Genomic DNA, 17,685 nt, shown 5'->3' with positions numbered 1-17,685 from the left:
ATGGTCTTGAATACCTTTACAGTATAATAATGTCTTTCATATATAAGTCTACAAGTCTACAAGCAGTCGTAGACTTACGACCAAGATAGTGACCGAGAAACATCATGTAACTCGATCTGGACGTATTTCGAACTTGAAAAAAGTGAAGTTTCTAAAGATTTATTTTGCTGTTTCCTTTTGTAATTGTCTTGGTCATATTTTTTCAATTATTTTTAATGTATAATATTTAATTTTGTTGGTTCATAGGATATCATATTCTTTATTAGAACATATTTGTAATCTATATTTCAATTTTGGAAGCATTAATTTCTTTGTTTACCTTTGGTTGTAATCAGGTGATCTCAAGGTCCTGGTAACGTATCATGAATGCGTACAAGCAAATAAAAAGGCATATCATTTATATGATTTCTTAACTTATTCAAAATATCTTTATGATGACTATTACATCAATACCAATATGTTTTAGGATATCAGATTTTTCATACAGTTCATTTATAGCCATTATTATTAGTTATCATACGAATGCATTCTCTTTCTCTCTGTCTCTTTCTTTGTCTGTGTACGGAGAGTTAATTTTTAAAGCTTCATACAGTATTTCATTTTTAGTCCATTATTAAGTCTTCATATTTCTTTAGACATTATTGTGTTTAATTGCTCCTTATTATATCATGTTTATATTTTATTTTTTAATTTTGGGAGTATTTCAATAATCAACAATTGCTTTTCTTTTACTTTTGGTAGTTGTCAGCTGATCTCAAGGTCACTACTGTATCATTTATTATAATTTCTTAACTTACTCAAAATATCTTCATAATGAATATTAGATCAGCACCGAGATGATATAGGCTATCACAGTTTTCATACAGTTCATTTGTAGCCTTTTTTATTTTTATTATAAGTTATATGAATATCTCTCTCTCTCTCTCTCTCTCTCTCTCTCTCTCTCTCTCTCTCTCTCTCTCTCTCTCTCTCTCTCTCTCTCTCTCTCTCTCTCTCTCTCAACATTATTAGAAATATTAGGTATTGTTACTCAATGTTTCGATAATGGGAATACTAATATTACTCGGTAAAGTATCAAAAGGAAATCACTCGGTTTGGCACTCGCCTGTCGCCAGAAATATGACAGAACCTGACATATTGTACATTACTTCTTTTCTTGAATTAATGGTAAACAGTACTGTAAACTATTCATAACTAATACAGACCAATGAAATACTTTGTATCGTTACTCGATGTTTTGATGATGGGAATAATAAGATTACTCAGTAATGAATTGATAGGAAATCACTCGATATACCACTCGCCTTCCTCCAGAATTATGACGTCACTGGACATATGATGAAAGAATGACTTGCAAAATAGGTAAAACTAGTCTGTTTTCTTGCAAGAAATAAAAGAAAATACAAACTTACCCTGCAAAAATATTTCATTTTGATAATGTAATAGAAAATATATTACTTTAAGAAAATATTTGTCCTATTTGTGTACCTTCATTAGATAGATATCAATCTACTCGTACTATCAGAGATAAAACATAAGAAAATGAAACGCGGGTAAAATATGAGATTCTGTCCTAGTTGAAGAGTTGAATTTACGCTATGCACTATGTGGTACTCTTTACAGCCGATACAGAACTATGAATTGCATTGCATCATTACTCGATATTTTGATTATGTGAATACAGTACTAACATTATTTGATAACCTATTGAATGGAAATCACTAAATTTTCCAGCTGGTTTTCTATGACTCTGCCAGAAATATGACATCACCAGACATATGAACTCGACAGATATTAAAATCTTTCTTAATATATATTACATGATCAATGGAGAAATATTGAATTGAAAGCTCAAGATAGAGACGACTGGTGAAATCTTACCGAGGCCCTTTGCATCAATAGGTGTAAGAGATGATGATGATATCAATAAAAGAAAATACCAACTTCCTAAGATAAATCAGTTCATACAATAAAATATATTGTTTCTTAGGAAATATTTGTCCTTATAGTGTACTATTTCTGATAGAATTGTGACGTCATTAAATTGGAAAAGAGGTTGCAAAGTCAGACAATCGGAAGTCACATAGGTTGTAAGTCGACGACTACCTGTGGTCTAATATGTATAGTTAACTATATGAAACACTTATCTGTAACTTGTAATTGCAGACAATCCAATCATAGAACAAAAAATGCAAGCATTTAATACTTTTGATAATGTTGTATCCAAATTATTCCAGATGAGAATAGCCGGTATTACCACATCACTCATAAGTTTGCCGCTGAATTTGGTACCGTATGTCTTGTCATTTTCTTTTTGAGGCCAAAATTAGCAAACAGCAACCAATGGAAAGTCTCCACGAGGCTAACTGAATTACTTCCTGGTTTGGATGAAAACATGAGATGTTGGCTGTTGCTCAAGTAGATTCTTCCTGAAAAATAAAAGTTTTAGTATTGCTGTTAGTAATGGCCACAGATCAGAAACTACGAAAGTCAATCTAGTGGTTGCAGATTCTCCGGGAGTGAGAGGGTCTTGTTTTACTAGGCATGCTTGAACTACATGAGTTGTAAAGAATGAGTTAATGCCAATTAACCCTTTTACCACCAATGCTATTTGGAACTTTCCAACCCTTAACCCCCAGGGGTTTTTCTTTTTCAAGCACGTTTTGCAATATTTTTTTTTTTAGATTGCGCTGACAGCCTTAATTTTTGTCATAGAGAGGTCAGGTTGGTCTCATTATTTTGGAAAACGCCTGAAGTTTCTCATAAAGTTATAAAAAATATGCAAAAAAAAAGAAAAATGCATATAGTTTTTTGCCAGGACGTACCGGGACGTCCATGGGGGTTAAGGGATGAGTTTTGTAGAAGTGTTAAAAAATGTATCACAGTATTATGACACTTTATTTGCCATGTTAATCTGAAATTAAGTCATGCTTTTAGACAGTTTTAATAAAAGATTAGGTAAAATATTCCCATTTATGATGAAATTAGAAAACATGTTAGCAGCTTTTGAAGTAAAATCTGAAATGGTGCAGTCCAAAGCCATAAGCTAGAACTTCATTTATGGCAGGAGGAAAATACTAGCAACTAAGTTGGAATTTGTTCAGTTTCGTATTTTACTTACCTTTTTAGCTATTCTGGTAGTATTCTTTTGATTAACAGTTCTGTTTGGTTTTGGTAATTATACTGTACTATATTTTAAACTTCCAATTAAAATCACAAGTTATATTAGAGAGTGTTGATGAAGGAAAAACTTATTTTGGGGGAGGTACTGTATGGCCTCCAAGGATTTACCTGTAAAGCTAAAACAGGTAATCTAATATGACATGAATATCATTCTCTAGGGCCAGCGTATCAATGTGCAAAGCGCAGACTCAGTCTGTATAGGGGAGACCTCGTAAGTCTAGGCTCATTCAAACTTAGTGGAGCACCTCACTAGCTGAAAGTCGTCTGCTATGAGTGGCGTCATGCATGGTGTAAAAGAAACGAACCATTCTTCTAGTCATTACCGCCATATCTACGAAACAAAAAACCCTCTATCACCATTCACGGTAGAAGGTATGTAAACAATGCTCCACTCTCCTGCCCGAGGCTAGGGAGAAAGAAGGGTTTTGGCAACCACACAACACCCTTCCAAAAATAAGTTTTTCATTCATCAAAACTCCTTTTAGGGAGTACTGTGTTATGTGGTCTTCAAGAACTTAGTACCAGAGTATTGATAAGTAGAGTCATGCCCATTACAGGTCAGGTGTCCGCCACCAAGCCCAACCTACAACTCATGCGCATGTTCCCAATAGTAAGAAGGAAAACTAACAAGCCTGACTCACCTCACAAGGGTGACTGAAGAATACTGACTGCCTTAAGGGCCTGATGATTTAGTACTTCTCTGTAGGTTACCTTTGCAGGGTTCCCGAATGTGCCAGGTATTGCACATGATTGTTGTACTGCTTGGATTTGTTTGAGGTAGTGTTCAATGAACACCTTATACCCAGACCTGTAAAACTCTTGGTGTCCTGAAATTGCCTTTTAGCAAAGAGTGCTAGTGTAGGTGTTGTTATTCTCATCATGGTTTTTAGGAATTTAGACAGAATCAGTTTTTTTTAATAAGTCAGTTATCAAGATTCAGATAGGCTCTGTTGAAAGGAGCTGTTTTTTTCTGTGTGTTTTTAAACACACTACCACCTGAACATGTGGATCTCTGTAAGTATAATTTTAAGGTTAACCCCAGACAGAGATTGCACTACCATCAGAATGTAAGAGTCAGCAATATAAACACCAGCAGAGGTTCATAGAAATAACAAATTTTAGCAATAAAATTTTGTTATTTTTATTCTAATCTAATATTCACACACTGTACATACCCACCCTGCTTCCCAGTGACCAGTGGCTTCAATGGGGTATCATTATTATTATTATTATTATTATTATTATTATTATTATTATTATTATTATTATTATTATTATTATTATTATTATTATTACTTACTAAGCTACAACCCTAGTTGGAAAAGCAAGATGCTATAAGCCCTTGGGCCCCAACAGGGACTGAGGCAAGGAAACAAGGAAATATAAAATATTTTAAGGACAGTAACAACATTAAAATAAATATTTCCTACATAAACTATAAAAAACTCTAACAAAATAAGAGGAAGAGAAATGATAGAATAGTGTGCCCGAGTGTACCCTCAAGCAAGAGATCTCTATCCCAAGATAGTGGAAGACCATGGTACAGAGGCTATGGCACTACTCAAGACTAGAGAACAATAGTTTGATTTTGGAGTGCCCTTCTCCTAGCAGAGCTGCTTACCATAACTAAAAAGCCTCTTCTACCCTTATCAAGCAGAAAGTAGCCACTGAACAATTACAGTGCAGCAGTTAACCCTTGAAGAAGAATTGTTTGGTAATCTCAGTATTGTCAGATGTATGAGGTAGTAGGTTGGCCAAGGCACCAGCCGCCCGTTGAAATACTACCGCCAGAGAGTTATGGGGTCCTTTGACTGGCCAGACAGTACTACGTTGGATCCTTCTCTTTGGTTACGGTTCTTTCTCTTTGCCTACACATACGCCGAATAGTCTGGCCTATTCTTAACAGATTCTCCTCTGTCCTCACACACCTGACAACACTGAGGTTACTAAACAATTCTTCTTCGCTCAAGGGGTTAACTACTGCACTGTATTTGTTCTGTGGCTACTTTCCTCTTAGTAAGGGTAGAAGAGACTTTTTAGCTATGGTAAGCAGCTCTTCTACGAGAAGGACACTCCAAAATCAAACCATTGTTCTCTAGTCTTGGGTAGTGCCATAGCCTCTGTACCATGGTCTTCCACTGTCTTGGGTTAGAGTTCTCTTGCTTGAGGGTACAATCAGGCACACTATTCTATTTAATTTCTCTTCCTCTTGTTTTGTTAAAATTTTCATAGTTTATATAGGAAATATTTATTTTAATGTTACTCTTCTTAAAATATTTTATTTTTCCTTCTTTCCTTTCCTTACTGGGCTATTTTCCCTGTTGGGGCCCCTGGGCTTATAGCATTTTGCTTTTCCAGCTAGGGTTGTAGCTTAGCAAATAATAATAATAATAATAATAATGAGGACAGAGGAGAATCTGTAAAGAATGGGCCAGTCTATTCGGTGTATGAGTAGGCAAAGGGAAAGTGAACCGTAACCAGAGAGAAGGATCATATGTAGTACTGTCTGGCCAGTCAAAGGACCCCAAACTCTCTAGCAGTAGTATCTCAGCGAGTGACTGGTGCCCTGGCCAACCTACTAGGGATTAGCTTGAACTCTGACACTGAAACATTTCAGCGGGTACATATTCCCCAAGCCATAGTTATTGCCCTTGGCCACTAGATTGTCATATTACTATATTAGAGGCCTAACCGTATTGGAGGGAAAGAAAAATATTTTTTTAAGTTATGGTTAAATATCAATACTGTATAAACTTGACTTAGAGAGTGTATAGAATTTTTTTTTTATTAGAATTTCATTATTTTCCCTCAGAGAAGAACTAGAGCAGAAAGCATTGGAGACAAAAACCGTACACATTCCCCAAGTAAAGGAGAGAAAGGTTAGTGAATAGTACAATATTTTTCTTTTTTCAATATTTGATTGCATGCTACGTATAATGAATGAAATACAGTGATACCTCGGTAGTCGAACGACTCTATACTCGAACAATTCGGAGTTCGACCAAAATTTTCGAGAAATTTTTGCTGCGGTGCTCGACCAAAAATTCGGTACTCGACCAGCCGAACACGTGACGACCGCATGGGCTTTGTGATGATCGCGCCATCTCGGCCACTCTCGCTTGTTCGGGAAGCATCAGTTCTCTCGAGAGCGTCACTCAGACAACGCGCGATCAGCATTCGTTGTGATTTAGTGATTTTCAGTGCTTTTAATTGCTTTTTTAGCTTTCATAATGAGTCCCAAGAAAGTAATGAGTGTTAAGGGGAAGGAGAAGAGGAAAACAGTGCGAACAACGATCGAGTTGAAGAAGGAAATTATAGCGAAATATGAGAATGGTGTACGAGTGTCCGATTTAGCGGTAGAATACGGAATGGCGAAGTCGACCATTTCTACGTTTTTAAAGCATAAAGAAATGATTAAGAAGGCGAATGTTGCAACGGGAGTTACGGCGGTAACTAAGCAAAGGCCACAAGTGATTGAGGAGATGGAAAAGTTGCTTTTAATATTTATTAAAGAAAAACAGTTGGCCGGGGAAAGTGTTAGTGAAGCGTTCATTTGTGAAAAAGCGTTGCATATCTATGAAGAATTAGTGAAGAAAAGTCCGAGTACCAGTGAAAGTGATTCATTTACATTTAAAGCGAGCAGGGGTTGGTTTGAAAAGTTTCGTAATAGAACAGGTATTCGTAATAGAACAGGTATTCATCATTTTCGAAGAATACTGCAGAGGAGGAAGAAACAATTAACAATAGACCAGTTTTTCACAAAAGAAAAGAAAGCTGCTACATCAAAGCCTGTTTCTCCTCCAAAGAAGAGACAAAGAAGAGAAGAAACCCCTGAAATAGATCTGCCCACCCTTTCATTGGAGAGAGAAACAACTCCTGAAGGAGAACTACCCCGCCACATCATGGAAGGGGACTCTCCTTCCAAGCAGTAACCTCCCCCTTCCATCCTCTCCACATCCATCCCTGTATGCCATCGAACCGCTGCTCAAAGGTATGTTCACTACAGTACAGAAAATGGTTTAAAATTGTTTTATTTTAGTACAGTAAATGGTTTAAAATTGTTTTATAGGATTTTCTGACCAATTTCATACACATTTAGATAATTATTGTTGTTTAGGTACACGTTTTATTAATATTTTGGGCCTGTTCGAGTGCTTGGGAACGGAATAGAATATATACCATTATTTCTTATGGGGAAAAAAAATTCGGTACTCGAACAAATCGGAGGTCGAACACGGATCTCGAACGGATTATGGTCGAGTACCGAGGTATCACTGTATATTCTAGTCAACTTGAAGAAGAAACCCCTCTTGACAGAGTTGCTTCCATAAGTATTTCGGTTTAATCATGTTTTTCATCTCAAGGATAAGCTTTATGATCATAAGGAAACCATTCCTACTAGCCTTCTATTTTCCTAGCTATTATATTAGAATAGAGTGACTAGCTACATTTATTATTCATTGCTTCTGTAAACAAAGGGGCAATGAAATACAATGTCCTTTTGTTTTTCCATCCTCACCATTAAACTGTGTCCTTTAACATGTTTAGCTGCCAACAAAAGATAAGAACTAGCACCTTTTGAGTGATTAGTTAATGTGACTGATATACGTAGGTATACATTAAAGCTATTATCTATTTTGATAACTTTTGCTCCTAATTTTCTAATCAGTACGTAAGGAAATTATTCATTTAAGAAGGATATTATACATCAAACTTTATTTTAATAATTTGTTGCATTCAAGTCATTATATTACCTCATAGCTTTTTTGTCTCTGATTGAGCATAATGGTATCCTTTCATTTATAGAGTAATATATAGATGAGAGCAGCTGAGAAACTTGATGATATTCTATACCTTTATAGAGAGCGTTTCCCACCATCTAGCAGCTCAGAATTATCCTTTCTCTGTGAATGTGGTATATAATTTGCGTAATCATTGAAGCATAACGCTGTGTAGACAATAGTATACTTTCTCTCTGTGCAACATATGAACAAAACAAAATTTGGAATTTAGATTTTATATATGATTGATGTATTTCCTCATCAGACATATATAAAATTAAAACTTAAATTTTACTGATTGCTTTTCCTGTTCTGCTCAGAGAGTGGATCCTTTGGTGTAAATATTTGACCAGTGGGTATTCTTTTACATAAGGAATGAATTGTTTGTTATGTGTAAAATCTTTAAAGTTTAAAATTTGAAGACTAAGATGTATGGCAGGGTAAAGAATGTATGTGGCCTTAGTTTGTGTCATATCTTCTCAGAAAGATGAATTGGAAGTGATCTGAATTTTATGACTTTAACTACTCATTATTCTTTTGTTTTTTTCTAGTACCAAGTTCTTTGGAAGTTTGAATAGTCAAGAGATTTTCCTTTTTATCTCTTTAAATTCTAATATTTTTGATAAGTTGAAAAAGAACTGATTGATTAAAACTCATGTATTTAGCTGCTGAGCTTTCACCTTTTGCTCTGAAATAAAAGTTTGCAGTCCTTTACTTTTAATAATTTTCATAATTTAAAATTCAAATTGTAAGATTTTTTTTACCAATGCAGTAGCATTTCCAGTGTCTTAAGTGAATTGTTGCTTTGAGTAAGTCCAGTGACTTGGTCAAGTCATTATTTGTTAACAATGAAATATTGAATCTATTTGTCAGCAGATGGGGAAGAGAAAGAACGGAAATCATCCAAGCCAGGAGCTATTGGAACCTTTGCACACTTGCCAGAATATATCAAAATGTATGATGTTTTAAAGAATGCTTATACTAATTATAAGGTCAGTATTGGTTTAATGTTTTTCTTAGTTTTCAAGTAAATGTTACTTTTGTTCAAAATACATGCTCCCATTTTATACTTTAAAATTGAACTCTATTTATGGTTATGATGTGTTCTAGTCTGAATAAAAAATAATGTATTTGTTACGTGTCAAAATTATGAAGTAGTCAATACAGCATGAGAAAATTACAGTAGAGTAAGGGTAGGATTGCCAGACGTCCCGATTTTGTGGGACATGTCCTGAATTTGATCCTTTTGTCCAATGTCCCGGACAAGACCCTCACAGGATGCCCGTTTGTCCTGCATTTAGTTCATCATAAAAAAATATATATACTGTATAAATAGAAAAAATATTAACATTAAATCTTTACCTCGTGATATAACGTAAAATAGTGATTCTTTCTTGAAATTACAATAATGAAAATATAAATTTAATAACCATTGCGATTATTTAAATAGTTAATTGTGCTTTGATAAAACAAATATGTACTTTTGTTTTAAATTTTGTGTGTAGTGTATTTCAACAATTGATTATTGTTAGACTTCTTTTTGTTGTACTTTTGGCTGTGATCAGATCAGCTGATGTCTAGCTGCCGCTCTCAAGATTATGCGTGTACGAATACAGTAACACAGTATTGTTTTAGAATTTCTTAACTTATTCAAAATATCTATACAATTTCATAATATTAAAAATATCCATACAATTTCTAAACTTATTCAAAATATTTATACAGTGAATATTACATAAGCACTAATGTGTTACAACCTATCATGTATTTCATTTAGTACATTTATAACCTTCATTAAAACTCGGATCTCTCTCTGTAACTGTGTGCCGGTGAGTGATTACACTTTTGCGACCCTATAAATATCCTGATTTAATGCGGATAACAAAAGGCTATCGAGTGCAATATAGCTACAAGTTTTCGTGAATAGTCGGTGATTAGTTTGAGGTCAGGGAAGTGGGATAAAATGTCGGCATAGAATAGTTATCTTGTGAATTACTAAAAATCTAATCAAGATGGCTATGTACAACACGGGCAAGGCTTGGAGAGACATCGCTGGAATCAGCAAAAGTAAATTCCATGAGTTGGCGAAACAGGAGCTCGACTGTCTGATAACAGAGGTCACTAGTAACGCCAACCAGTGTGACGGAAAAATATTCGCAGACATAATGAAATAATACGATTCAATAAACTAGAGCAAATCTGCAGAAAACATCAGCAAAATAATAGAAGAAATTCCAAAGAAGATCCAAGTGATAAAGAGACTTATAAAGAAAGTCTACATCAATCAACACATTCCATCAAAGAACAATAAGAAGTCCAATATGGTGAATATGCTGATTGATGCATTGGGAAAAAGAATGCCAAAATGGTGTAATACATGTAAGATATGGTATTCCATTAATAATCCTCAACAATTGATTTGAAAATGTGATGCCTGTCATGTTCCAACACACCCCACATGTGCTGAAATACAGCAAAAAATAAAAAATAAAGACACAAAGGTATTCTGCTCCACATGCTTAGTCTGGATAGAAAATATAATTAAGTCGAGACTAAATCTGCAAATAGTTGAAGATAAAGAAGAGGAAGAAGAAGAAACAGAAGAAGAAGAAGAAGAAGAAGAAAAAGAAGAAGAAGAGAAAAATGAACAGGATATGTGTAAGGATGCAGAAGAAATCATTGATATAACTTATGATGTCATCCAACAACATACTTATGAAGAAATAAATTACCAGATGGAAACAAATAATAGACCCAAGAGACTCTACCCGAACCTACATAATTTTAGGGAAGAGCAAGAACAAGAAAAAAAAGAAAAGAAGGATATAGTCTGCAATATGCTGAAAAGAGGGAATTGCAGATTTGGCGAAAGATGCTACTACAAGCATCCAAAGATATGCCATAAGTATGAAATATATGGTAAATGTGCATATTTAGACGGATATGGAGACGAATGCAGAGATCTCCATCCAAAAATATGCAAAAACCTAAAAGAAGGAAAAGGATGCAGTTTCAACAAAAAATGTCGATATATGCATCCTGCAACCATGAATGAAAGTAAGAAAACTTAGCAAACTGATAAGAAAAATGAAAGCAAAAAAGAAACAAAAAAAGAAACAAAAAAGCAGGCCGTGTATATACCGCGCTATGAACCAAAAGCCCCAAGATATGAGACCTTTCAACCCAAATATGCACATTTAGAGCCCAACTACAAAGAATGCATCTATAATGCCAGGGGTTGGTGCAGATATGGGGATAATTGCAGGTATACACACAAAAATAAATATGAAGGCGAAAGAACAAATATAATAGAAAAGTTGGATTTTTTAATGGCAGAATTCCGGGAAATGAAGAAAAGAACATCATATAAGAACAGGAAGGAAGCATGGGAGAATCCATATTATTACCAATATTAAATAATGGGGATGAAACACAAACCATAATAGTGATGAATGCACAGGGTTTAGTCACGAGTAACTCTAAAAGGAAAATAGAGTTCTTAGAAGAACTAACCTAAATTGAAAGAATAGATATATTAAATATAAGTGAAACATTGTATTCCCAAGAGACTGGCAGTGATGACCAGATAAAGGGTTTCCAAACTTATAGATCAGACAGAAAAAATAGGAATCAAGGGGGAACCGCAATATATGGAAGAGACATAAATCAAGGAAAAGTCTGTGAAAAATACAGCAACACAGAATGTGAATTGATTGCGGTAGAATTTGAATTTGAAAAGCTAGTGAATATTGTAGTTTACAGACCCCCAAACACTAAGGAGTTTGACATAATAGTAGAAAAAATAGATGATATATGTAGAAACCATAAAGACTGGAATATACTCCTATCCGGAGATTTTAACTTTCCTTTCGTGGGTTGGAAAGAACGGATAGAAGAAAGTGGTTGTATGTATACATATAAAAAAGAGAGTAATAATAGCGCAGAAGATAGAGGCAATATGAAAAGCTTCAAGATATGCTATTAGAACATAATATGCAACAAATAAACCACATTCCAACAAGAAAGGAAAATGTCCTAGATCTAGTATTTGTGAATGAGGTGAATTATGTTAAAGAAATAATAGTGTATAACACGGGAATTTCAGACCACAGTGTCATAGAATTGATAGTCCATTCCAAAGCAAGTGATCGCAGAATTGATAAAAGCACAAAACTTTGGGAAGGATATGGAAAATATAATTTTTACAGTAAGAATATAAAATGGTCAGAAATAAATGAAGAACTGAATAAAGAATGGAAAAATGTATTTGTAAGTGATAATATACAGGTAAATACGGACATACTGTACAAAATACTGGAGAACATTGTTGAAAAATATGTACCGAAAAAAAACAATAAACAAAAGACGTGCATACCAAGAGACAGAATGATCTTATTTCAGAAAATTAGAAAGTGGAAGAAAAATCTTGCAAAAGAAAAAAATGTGTGGAAAATGAGGGAAATAAAATGTAAGATAGAAAATGCAGAACAAAAGATTACACAGTCGAAAGAAAATGAGAAAAGGGACTTAGAAGAAAGGACACTTCAAAATATAAAAAGAATCCCCAAAGTACTTTACTCCTATGCAAAAAAGATGAATAAAGGGAGAGTAGAAATAGGCCCTCTAAGAATTGAAGGACGGCTAACGAATGAAAAAAAGGAAATATGCAACATATTAGCAGAAAAATATAAGAGTGAGTTCACGCCAAGAATTGCGAATGAGAATAATGAAACAGAAATGAGAGAAGAAAATGTTGAATATCTAACGGATATAGATATTAATGAAGTAGATATTGTCAAGGCTATAAACGAAATTAAAAATGGATCGGCAGCCGGACCAGATGGAGTTCCAGCGATTTTGTTAAAAAAAACTGCAAACACTATCGCGAAGCCGTTTGCAATACTGCTAAGACAAAGTATAGATATGAGCGAGATATATGTTAAACATAAATTAGCTTATATAACCCCTATCTTCAAAAGTGGATCAAGACTAGAGGCAAGCAATTATAGACCTGTTAGTCTGACATCACATATTATGAAAGTGTATGAGAGGGTAATAAAAAAGAAAATAATGAACCATTTGGTTAAAAATAATTTGTTTAATATGGGTCAACACGATTTCGTGCCTGGAAAAAGTACACAGACCGAACTGATAGCACACTATGAAAACATATACAAAAATATGATAAATGAAAAAGACACAGATGTGATCTATCTAGATTTTGCACAAGCCTTTGACAAGGTAGACCATAACATATTGGGGAAAAAAATGAGAAAGCATAATATTGTGGGAAAGATAGGAAAATGGGTAAAAGAATTCCTGCAAAACAGAAAACAGTTAGTGGTTGCAAATGACGAGAAATCAGATGAAGCCCAGGTAATATCTGGTGTGCCAGAAGGTACGGTATTAGCTGCACTGTTGTTTGTTATTATGATCTCAGACATAGACTGTGATGTTGAAAACTCCGTAGTGAGAAGTTTCGCCGATGACACAAGAATAAGTAGAGAAATTACTTGTGATGAAGATAGGAACTCACTACAAAGAGATCTAAACAAAATATATGAATGGGCGGAGATAAATAGGATGGTATTTAACTCCGATAAATTCGAATCAATAAATTATGGAAACAGAGAAGGAATGGTGTATGCATACAAGGGACCTAATAATGAGACAATCACAAACAAGCAAGCAATTAAAGACCTTGGTGTAATGTTAAATAGGAATATGTTATGCAACGACCAAATAGCAACACTGTTGGCTAAATGTAAAGCAAAAATGGGAATGTTATTCAGACACTTTAAAACAAGAAAAGCTGAACACATGATTATGCTTTACAAAACTTATGTACGTAGTACACTCGAGTACTGTACTGCAATGTGATATGGTACCCACACTACCAAAAGGATATTGCGCAAATAGAGAGTGTACAAAGGTCCTATACTGCTAGAATAGAAGAAGTTAAGGACCTTGACTACTGGGAAAGACTGCAATTTTTAAAACTATACAGTCTAGAAAGGAGAAGAGAACGCTATATGATACTGTAATACAAACATGGAAGCAAATAGAAGGAATTACTGAAAACATCATGGAGCTTAGAATATCAGAAATAGCAAGCCGAGGTAGATTAATAGTGCCAAAAAATATTCCAGGTAAACTAAGAAAGGCGCACAGGACATTAATCCACTACGCACCAGCATCGATAATGCAGCGACTATTTAATGTGCTGCCAGCTCATCTAAGAAACATATCAGGAGAGAGCGTAGATGTGTTTAAGAATAAGCTTGATAAATACCTAAGATGCATCCCAGACCATCCAAGACTGGAAGATGCAAAATACACCGGAAGATGCATTAGCAACTCTCTGGTGGATATACAAGGTGCCTCACACTGAGTGACCTGGGGGAACCCAAACAAAAAATAAGGCAATAAGGCTCTCTCTCTCTCTCTCTCTCTCTCTCTCTCTCTCTCTCTCTCTCTCTCTCTCTCTCTCTCTCTCTCTCTCTCTTAAATGAAATCTTTGTTTCTTCACAATGTTGCGGTTAATTACTCGCTGCCATAGCCGGTAGTATTTTAAGATCTGGATCAACCAGGGTGCGCTATAGCAGTCATTTAGGGCACGATAAAAGTATTTTGGCAGCTTTTTAAGTATAAGAGGTAGTAATAAGACACTATAGCAGAGGGTCAAGTGCCATAATTGAGGTGGGTACAAGTTAATATGTTATCAAAATGACTTATAACTGAAGTTATGGAAAGTATTTTTGGATATGGAATGGATGATTATCCTTCGTAACAGTTTAGAATTATCATAAATCATCATACTGTCATTATCGAGAGCTATTGTTGATTGAACGCAAACAAAATGTCTTTCCTGTTTTGCTATGTGTTTAGGAATATGTATGGATATGGTAAGTAAGATACAGTATTTGTAATAACAATATTTACTAAAAGTTCAATATCATTAGTTATCACTTTGATCATTTATGTTCAATGCATTCGTTTGTTCACTATGATCAACGATGGAGCGTACAGTAAACAAATGGAAGGGTTTTGTTTTAGGCAGCATGTTTAGGAAAAAAAATATTATATAAATCGCATTCATTTCATTTATTTCGCAGTTATAAGAAAAGGTAATTAAAACAACATTAGTAATAACAAAATCATTATATAGTTAATACTTGGTAAGGTAGCTGTTGCAGCAAAAACTAAACACAGATGGTGTAAATATGTTCGTCTGTTTGTTATGATCTGAGATGAACGTAAATAAAACAATTTTTTCGTTTTAGATGGTGTGCTTTTTGGCGTGTATAGGAAACGCATAAAATAAAATCTCATTTATTTAGTTAATTTTTGATTTTCAATGATACAACAAAACGTAGCCTATACAGTGATGATTTTACTATTCACCAGTCATCTTATACAACAGTTATGACTTAAATTCATTAAGATTTGTCCTGATTTTAGATTGTGCTATAAAGGGAAATATACGGTATATACACTCATCCTGGTTGTAATTTTAACCTTTTTCAAGTTATTGAAACTTTTCTTATTACAGGAGTGTTTTAATTTTTTTCTTGAAATTAGCTTCTCTCTTTCTATCCTTAGATCTAGACAAATTTTGCTTTCCACCATCCTATGGTTGCTTAACTTTGACTTACTCAACATTAATGTATTACATATTTGACTATATGCATATACTGCTATACTAAGCAATGCATAATTGAGTTGATGAGGAATTTGCCTCTATATCTTGGTAAGCAAGGTGTCCACAACCCTATACCCCTAATGTATGAAGACTACCCCGATTTTGTGAAGGAAATTGGACCGGATAGAACTGACCAGAACTGTACATACATTATCTTGTATCCAAATATGAATAGTTTTATTATATATATATATATATATATATATATATATATATATATATATATATATATATATATATATATATATATATATATATATATATATATATATATATATAAAATAAATAATTGTATGGATCTTTTACTTCGTAGGTTATTTGTTCACATTTTTTTATTATAGTTTTTATTTAATTTTATTGTTCTTTCTTAATTCCTATTTTATTTTGTATATATGAATCACACAGTTGTTGAATACATTTTCAGTTATCTCTTGAGGATAGTACAACAGAGAAATTATGTGGACTCTTACGAGTGGCTCTGACATGTCTTGGAAGGCTGTTGGAAGTATCATCTATGTTGGAATTTGGAAGGCTTGCAGATGAATTGCTACAGTACCTGAAAGTTGTCACCTCTTTGCTTCCAACATTAACAGTTCAGTGTGGACAACAGGTTAGCACTATTTTTTTTATTATGATAGAATACTACAAAAATCAATATGAATGTTTGGTTCATTTGTCATTTTTGCATTTAAAATTGCCAAATACATTAAACTGGTGTGCCAAGCATAAGAGTAAAACTACTCACTCAGCTTTTATAAATGTCTACTGAAACTAATAAATAATGTTAAAATAGGAAATTTTTATTCAAAAAAATCTTGATTTTTAACCAAGGGTGGTTCTGGGCATGATTATTGCAAATTAGGGGAACAGGTGGTTGTCACTTGGTGCCAAATCTTGACTATAAGGTGGGTGGATGATGATGTCCCAGCCAAACTGTTGCAGGAGAGCAATGGTTTGACGGGCGACGTGTCGGGGAGCGTTGACACGGAGAGTACTTATGCCTTTGCTTAAAATTCCTCTTCCTCGGTTCTGAATTGCCGTCTGAGCTTTTTCGGTGTTTCACAGTACCTGATATGGAGACCTTTCAGCAAAGAAAAGTAAGCTAAAGGGAAGGTTCAACGCTTCTTCAATGACATGGCGGAAAAATTGTACAACAGTTTTGCTAAAACTGCCACAGTGCATACAAAAATGCATCCACCAAAATAATGATTATGTAGAAAAATAGAAATATCTTAAAATTAAAAAGTATGTAAACCTTATTGACAATATACTTTTCAATGATTTATAAACAGATAGTTAAGCCTTGGGTGGCATCTCCTGGAATAAAGAGGGTGGACTGCTTATACCATTTGACCAAAAATAATTATGTCAAGGATGTACATTAGGCCGGAATCTCATAAGAAGTAACGCGCACGTGGTACGGAAACACCTAATGCAAGATATCTCACCACTTCACCTTGTCACTGAGGCGTAGGCGTGTGCTCACATTTGTCAGTCGACACGATGGACTCCTTAGCTGATGTTGCAATAGTTTTATTGAATGAGCAAAGAAAATAGGCTGTTGCTATTACGAGCATTTTCTATTGATGAATAGAAAAGGAGAATTTAATAAAAAAAGATCTTCTGCTAACCGATGAAGTAAAAAGATAAAAAATTTGATAATTTAAAAATGTCATACAAGACATGGGGAACTGAAGTCAATTTTGCTTCCATATTTACAATCTGGAGTTGCAATTGCCAAAAACCAATATCAGCAGAAAAAAAATTAATGTTGATCTTCAGTTGAGTTTGAAATTAGTTTTAAATCTTATTAGCAACAGCAGAAATAGTAAAAAAAAACACAACATTCACACACACACATACACACACAAAACATTACCAAACCAATCACTTACACTCAAATAACACTTACAACAGCAAGTTGAACAAAATTTTTTCTTTTAAATCATGATAAAATTTCATTTGCAAATGCAAAAATCATAACCACAGGTTGAAAATTATGTATTTAACATTTTCTTT

The 17,685-nt window shown here is 34.2% G+C and overlaps 1 protein-coding gene across 1 annotated transcript in view; it reads left to right on the top strand.

Moving 5' to 3' along the window:
• LOC137645504 (huntingtin-like) overlaps window positions 1-17,685 on the top strand; it is a 330,048-nt gene that overhangs the window by 147,528 nt on the left and 164,835 nt on the right. The window contains 3 exon segments of the mRNA XM_068378310.1: window positions 5,996-6,062; window positions 8,838-8,956; window positions 16,091-16,276. Coding sequence (XP_068234411.1) covers window positions 5,996-6,062; window positions 8,838-8,956; window positions 16,091-16,276 — 372 coding nt within the window.

Source organism: Palaemon carinicauda, chromosome 8 (genome assembly GCF_036898095.1).
Source record: "Palaemon carinicauda isolate YSFRI2023 chromosome 8, ASM3689809v2, whole genome shotgun sequence".
NCBI classification, from domain to species: Eukaryota; Metazoa; Arthropoda; class Malacostraca; order Decapoda; family Palaemonidae; genus Palaemon; species Palaemon carinicauda.
Note: the sequence above shows the minus strand (reverse complement) of the source record. Positions and strands in the feature narration are given on the sequence as shown.